Source organism: Rhamphochromis longiceps, linkage group LG18, assembly GCF_057381845.1.
Source record: "Rhamphochromis longiceps isolate RC_006_pf linkage group LG18, R_longiceps_female_GT1.1, whole genome shotgun sequence".
Classification (NCBI taxonomy): Eukaryota; Metazoa; Chordata; class Actinopteri; order Cichliformes; family Cichlidae; genus Rhamphochromis; species Rhamphochromis longiceps.
The window spans coordinates 37143661-37151066 of record NC_140574.1 but is presented as its reverse complement, the minus strand read 5'-3'; the positions used below and the strand labels follow the sequence as shown (position 1 = coordinate 37151066).

General features: G+C 39.1%; 1 protein-coding gene across 1 annotated transcript; it reads left to right on the top strand.

Moving 5' to 3' along the window:
• The first annotated feature begins 296 nt into the window (after positions 1-296).
• On the top strand, positions 297-6972 carry cyp7a1 (cytochrome P450, family 7, subfamily A, polypeptide 1). Its single transcript, XM_085390044.1, has 8 exons — positions 297-453; positions 1077-1317; positions 1466-1675; positions 1869-2063; positions 2160-2359; positions 4668-4798; positions 4938-5116; positions 5215-6972. Exons 1-8 carry the CDS (start codon positions 371-373, stop codon positions 5515-5517), a joined length of 1542 nt encoding a protein of 513 aa, XP_085246170.1. The 5' UTR covers positions 297-370; the 3' UTR covers positions 5518-6972.
• Positions 6973-7406: the final 434 nt, after the last annotated feature.

Here is a 7406-nt window from a genome sequence, read left to right as displayed (position 1 = left end):
AAGACTTTTAACTTAAGATGAGAGCTGTTTTTAGCCACAGATTTCGGACAGCACAAAATAAATACAACATGTAAACAAAAATCCACACACATCCAAGAAAATAAATTTGCTTCTTCTTTATAAAATTAACTTAATAACTTCATTGCTTATTTATTTATCTTGCACAATGAAAACGCCTAACTGGTTCCTTGTTGAGATGTATCTGGTGACGACATCATCAGACCCACCCAGAGGCTCAAAGGAAGTATAAAAAAACCTGCTGCATGCTGCTGTTCTCACACAACTGTCACTCTCAATAGCACACAAGCTGCTCACATATTCTGCAGGGACGGGTGGGCTCGACTGTGTGGATCTTTCTACCATCATCAGCATGATTATAAGCATTGCTCTGATTTGGGCAGTTGTTGTGGGATTTTGCTGCCTCCTCTGGCTTGCTGTGGGGATAAGACGCAGGTAAGACTTAAGAAAGAGCATGTAGGATGTAATGAAGGACATGAATCTTAATTTGGGCTTGAGTATATTACTTAACTTCTGCATATATTGAATTAAACACTGACAGGAATGTTAGGATTTTGATTAATTTTCAGCTTACAGCACATAAAAAGAAGAACCCTTTTTAATAGAAATGCACAAGAAGAATGATTATTATTTTCAAATACATGAGTAACACAGAGGTGACTGCTATGTAGCTATGTCAACAATCAGTCCTGAGTTGTAGGTTTGCAAAGTTTTGGAGTTGTTGTTGAGATGCAGCCAACATTTTGCTCTCTCTGATTCATTGTTTTATTTGAACATTTCAGTTTAAACTTACCTGTATTTGTAAAATAATGACTTCTTAATAATACTGAGATATTAATTTATTACTAAATTAGCTGAACTATATGAAATGCACAATATGTGCTGCTGCCAAAATCAGTCTAAAGACGTCAGTGCAGCCGAAGTCTTGAAGAAATCATTGACGCACATGCCAGACAAATGAAAGCGTTTTCATCCGGAAGTTACAGAATTCGATCCAGACAACTGAGATCCAACAAAGTGAGTTATCTCTGTGATCTCTTTCTTGTCATTGTCCTCAGGCAACCAGGTGAGCCAGCAGTTGAAAATGGTTTGATCCCCTACTTAGGTTGTGCTCTCCAGTTCGGGGCCAACCCACTTCAATTCCTCCGCAGCCGCCAGAAGAAGTACGGCCACATTTTCACCTGCAAAATTGCAGGCAGGTACATCCACTTCCTGTGCGACCCCTTCTCTTACCATTCAGTCATCAGGCAGGGAAGACACCTTGATTGGAGGAAGTTCCATTTTGCTACATCTGTCAAGGTAATTTTATGACGTGATTTGATCTTTTATTATAAAAGATATATTATATGAATACATCATATAGTCTGTTAGGACACTTTTCTTGATCCACTTTCTCATTGTATTGGTCGATCTTTCGATAGTCCTGAAGCTCTTCTTTCTTTACAAGGCGTTTGGTCATGACAGCTTTGATCCTCGCCATGGCCACACCACAGAGAACCTCCATCAGACGTTTCTGAAAACACTACAGGGGGAGGCTCTTCCCTCCCTTATTGAGACAATGATGGGGCACCTTCAGGATGTCATGCTGAAATCAGATACACTCAGCCCAAGCAAGGACCACTGGCAGGTGGACGGCATATTTGCCTTTTGCTATAAGGTCAGTAACTTGAATTTAGAGTGAAAGCATTGGCCCATGGAAGATACATTTCTCTTGAATAGTCATGATGTAGTAACTGCAAAGGTTCTACACCTATATTCTCTACTCAGGGTGGGACACAATTCATGCCACATATGTGAGTAAAAAACCCTTGAAATAGTCATTTATAAGTTTGTGCTCTGCTGTTCTTCAGGTGATGTTTGAATCTGGTTACCTAACTCTGTTTGGTAAAGAGCTTGGTGAAGACAAGTGTCAGGCTCGGCAGGCAGCCCAGAAAGCTTTGGTGCTCAATGCTTTGGAGAACTTCAAAGAATTTGACAAAATCTTCCCGGCACTTGTGGCCGGGCTGCCTATTCACGTGTTCAAAAGTGCCTACAGTGCCCGAGAGGTTAGTAGGCTGTCAGAGTCAAAGGCCTCTGAGCCATTTGTAACATTTTCATCCTCTAATATGTTTGAATGTTCTTTTTTTTACACTCTTATGTAGAACCTAGCTAAGACCATGCATGCTGAACACCTGTCCAAGAGAGAGAATGTGTCCGATTTAATCTCCATGAGGATGATCTTGAATGACTCCTTATCTACCTTCAATGACATCAGCAAAGCCAGGACCCATGTTGCTCTGCTCTGGGCCTCACAGGCTAACACCTTGCCTGCTACCTTCTGGAGTCTCTTTTATATGATCAGGTAAGCTGGTAATGGGCTGTCTCATGAAAAGCCATAAGGAATAGTAAATCAAATTGTGTGTCTAATCAGTCTCGTGAGTTTTACTCTGTGTACGAACATCACACGATCCATCCATCCATCTTCATCCGCTTTATCCGAGGCCGGGTTGCGGGGGCAGCAGCCTAAGCAAAGCATCACACGATAACAAAAATAATTAGAAAAATACAGCAATAAATGGTACAGTAGTAGGACATTACCAGAAAGTTGATGCTGTTCATCTGGACATTGTTTTGCTGTGAAATTTCAATCAGTAATAGGGGCATTCAAAAGGTTATGTGTACGAAAAACCAGTGCATACAAATCAGTATCATAAATACACTATAACATAGAGGGACACCATCTCTACAGACACAGCAGCCAGGGAAGCAGAAAAACATCATATCAAAAAAGCCCTGACATGTATCAGTGGTCCCCTACATGTCACTGCTTCAATAATGAGGATGTATGCTGGTCTGAGCGTCAGTCAAGGACGTCATTCATGTGAAAAGAAAATGAGGAGGGGGCCTAATGGCACATCATTCCCCATCCTGCAACGCTCTGATTGTAGCCACTCCTCAGCTCTCTGTTAATAGTGCTCACCATGACTATCTGCACAGTATAGATTATGGATGGTTCTTGTAGAGAACCAGTTCCCAGTAGTCCAGTTCCTTGGAACTGTTCTACCTGCCCGTAGATCCTGCTTATTGGTTCTTGCAATCACGCTACAATTAGCTGATTTCAATTCATGTGTCAGAGGAGGAAAATAGCAGCACAGTCTGTCCTGATTCTCATCCCAACCGGTCGCAGCAGATGGCCCCGCCCCTCCCTGAGCCTGGTTCTGCTGGAGGTTTCTTCCTGTTAAAAGGGAGTTTTTCCTTCCCACTGTCGCCAAAGTGCTTGCTCAGAGAGGGTCATGACTGTTGGTTTTTTCTCTGGATGTATTATTGTAGGGTCGACCTTACAATATAAAGCACCTTATTGTTGTGATTTAACACAGTACAAATAAAATTTATTTGAACTGAAATTAGGATGGGGATTTAACTTGGTTTGTAGGACCAACAGGTTCACATTGTTAAATGGTAATTATGAGACAGAGTAACATGAAAGTACTTTCTCCTGTGAGTAATTAAGTAAAATACTGCATTACTTTTAAGAAATGCATTCAGTGTAAGATGTGTAATTATTACATTTATTACTTTTTTATTACTTTTTTTTTTTTTCAACACCCGAACATTTGACCACACAGCATGTAATTAATTTGTACAAATGCAATGTTCTTGATATGCTTCTTAGCGATGGTGGTGACTCTCAAAGGGGAGCCAATGAAAACCCAATAAGGATGATAAGAGAATCGATAAGGAACTGAATTGATAAGTGTTATTGACATTGAATCACTAAGTTCTTATCATGAAATTGACCTTTGACATTGTTAGTCAATGGGGAAACCTGCAGTCAGCTGAGACTGAAGACTTTTGAATGGCGAGATGAAATGTTTCCCACCAGATTTAGCTTTAACAGAATTAGCTTTCCTTACATTGATGACTGAGCATGCATCAAGACTTCGCAGTATTCTTGATACCTTATCACAAAGTCTTGTTGACCAATCACTGTGCAGTTTATATCCGAGAGCACAGCTCTTTTTTTTTTACAGATCCTAAGTAGGGTACCTATGGTTAAGTTATGTCATATGTCACATTACATGCAATAAAAAACTAATTGTCCAGCACTGCATGGAGGTAAGTTGTTTCCGGCTATCTAAGGAAATACTTATTATAAAAAGTAATGCTGATGTACGTTGTAGTGTTACATTGATCGCTAACATGAACATGAATTTTTACCCTCTACACTCACAGGTACTATCATGGGCCATGCCTTTGCACAGGCTACATATTTTTGTTTGTTTTGGGCCAAAGACTCGATTAGATTGGAAATCTACATGTGCTGGACAATATGTGATGTGATACATCCCACATGACTAAATATTAAAAATTGAGCAGCTTTTCAAATATTTTTTTTCCATAAACACCTTTCTCAAACACAACAAATGTATTAATTTAAAATGCAGTACGCAGCCCAATACCAATAACTTCTGCTGAAGAAAACTAATTGTTATTACAATAAAAATAATATAGGACATAAGATAACATAAGATAAGATAACTCTTTATTGTCATTGCACAGTCATACATAGTACAGTAGTACAATGAAATTGGAAAAACTGTCCTACGTCTTTCACTAAGCACAGAATAGTGAAAGAAATACACACAGTAAGAGGTTGTACCTCTGCGCAGGAGTCCAGATGCTATGAAAGCCGCTCACAAGGAAGTGCAGAAAATCCTGGGAGACTCTGGTAAGACAGTTGACCCCAGCGACCCCTCACTGAACCTCACCAGGGACCAGCTGGACAACATGCCTGTTTTGGGTGAGATTACTTATTTTACCCAGTCATTAGATCACTAGAAGAAAAAGTGACATACCTAATATTGCTAAATTAAAAGACTAGCGTTCAGAATTTTAGCATGAACATATTCGCTTTATGTCTGTCTCCTTGATGTCTACAGACAGCATCATTAAAGAAGCCATGCGTCTTTCCAGTGCTTCTATGAATGTGCGTGTTGCCAAGGAAGACTTCCTCCTTCACCTTGATAACCAAGAAGCTTACCAAATAAGGAAAGATGATGTCATAGCCTTGTATCCGCCTTTGCTGCACTATGATCCTGAAATCTATGAGGATCCTTATGTAAGAGCCGGATGGGTTATAAATAAGAAAAGTCTCTTCACCAAGAAATTACTGCATTTTTTATTGTTCTTCATTTCTTTCTCCTCTTCACTCTGCAGGAGTATAAGTTTGACCGTTTTCTGGACAACAAGGGTCAGGAGAAAACCACTTTCTACCGCAGTGGGCGGCGGCTGCGTTACTTCTACATGCCCTTCGGCTCTGGGGTCACTAAATGCCCGGGCAGATTTTTCGCTGTGTATGAGATCAAACAGTTCTTGACTCTTGTTCTGTCTTACTTTGACATGGAACTTTTAGACCCTGGTATCAAAGCCCCGCCTCTTGACCAGTCCCGTGCTGGCCTGGGTATCCTTCAGCCTACGTATGATATAGACTTCAGGTACAAACTAAAATCCAGTCAATAGGTTCTGTTGTGTTTAGACAGAGAGATTAAAGCTCATATTGTAAATAGTGTATATATTATACAGTTTTAATGAAGATCCATAACTACATATGAATGTTTTTTCTGCTTTGCGTTGCTTCTGAAGAACATATGTTGCACACATGGGTGGAGCCCTTACGAAAAGGCTTCAGAGAATCTAGTTTATAGTTTGTTAAAAATGATAAGTAGTTCCAGTGGACAGACTGGAGACATATTTGAGAGACAAATACATTTGTAGTACTGACCATGGGCGGTTCATGTTTGATCTGGGTATGCATTTGATCCTGTTAACTGTTTGCCAAAGCAAATTTCTGAGCTTTTCTAAAATCCAAGCAGTCAGTTATAAAAGGAATTCACTATGCCATGACACTGACTTGTGATTATATACATGGTCTAAAGTATAGGGAGCATTAACATCATACACAGGACCTCAGTGTCTGTCAATAAGACAGTTCAGAAACCTTGTGCACACTGCTCAGATTCATTCTTTCTTTTCTTCTCAGATAAACGTAAACTCCTTCCAGGTAACCATTGTTATGACATATATATCATTTTTTTGTTAATATAAAAATGAAAGTTAGGTTATCAGTTTAAAAATTAGAGGCTTTTGGAAAGACAAAACAAAAAAACCAAAACAAATGAAACTTTGATTAAATAAAATTCTTTACTTATCACTGCAGTGTGTTACCATTAGCATTCATCAATGAAATCTTTTCCCTGCTGTATTTATATTCTAGTATATGTAAATTGTACATTGTGAGTTGAAGTTGCTGCGGGCAGCCTTTTTATCAGTGAACAAATTGCTGCAATCAGACTCATTTACTGTCCATCAGCCTTGGAATTTGCTCTCGCTGGCACTCTCATGCTGTCAGCCAGCGCTGACCTTTATGCTAGCATGCATCTACCTTTTTAGTATCATTATTACAAGCCATGCGGTTTAATAATGATAATTTTAATTGGTGCAGTGAACATCGGTAGACCTAGAATGTAGGGATGTGGTGTAAAGACCCATTGATACTTTGGTTAGTTAACTCAGAAAGATCAGTTTGCAGCTGCTTCTAAATATCAAATTTAGAAGCAGCTGCAAATACTTTTACGTGACATGAATTATAAGCTCCGTAGTTCATAACTGAGGATATATTCAGGATGTGAAGGAATGCTCATTTGCACAATGAAGGTGTCTGTGATTGCTCATTCAAAAACCATGTTTGGTTTGTAAACAGCACGCTTGGCTGTTTTATATTGTGAATAAAACACACTGTGAGCCACAGTCTAAGTGCTCGGGGAAAGAGGGTGAATCAGTATTTATGTCCATGCTGTATTTAAATGCATTTACCTCCAAACATGGGAGTAAATTGGAACAGATTACATTCCCTTTAAATTCTGAAGGTTTTTCATTGAACTGAGGGACAGTCCACATGTGTCTTTGTTAACTGACCTGCTGTGCAAACAGATAATAAATCAATAACATTGCACTCATCTGTGTGTGTTTGTTTTGATGTACCTTCTAGTTAAAGTCAATACAAATAAAAAAGAAAGACTTTTTCTTCCAATAAATTATATAAACAGGGTTATTTAACAGCTTTCCCACAGACACAAGATGTTGACACAAACCATATATCAGTAAATATTTATGTATATGGGTGAAAATCAGACTTTGCAGTTGTTAAATACAAAACAGTCAAAAAGCATCACAAAATGAAAGGAGGAAACAATGGAGATAATGGGATGTTATAAAGTGTTGAGTTTGAAGTCAGCCACACACCACTTTACTGTGTATTTGTGCTGTGATGAAGACTAACATTAAGCATTAGTGATCATAGTGCCATGAGGTGAAATTCCTTTCACTGTCATGTTGCTCAGGGACCACAA

Excerpts from the sequence above, each read along its gene's own strand:
- cyp7a1 (XM_085390044.1), top strand. The coding sequence starts at position 371 with ATGATTATAAGCATTGCTCTGATTTGGGCAGTTGTTGTGGGATTTTGC. Across the intron at positions 1,676-1,868 it reads TATTTGCCTTTTGCTATAAG|GTGATGTTTGAATCTGGTTA; the intron begins GTCAGTAACTTG and ends GCTGTTCTTCAG. Across the intron at positions 2,360-4,667 it reads AGTCTCTTTTATATGATCAG|GAGTCCAGATGCTATGAAAG; the intron begins GTAAGCTGGTAA and ends ACCTCTGCGCAG.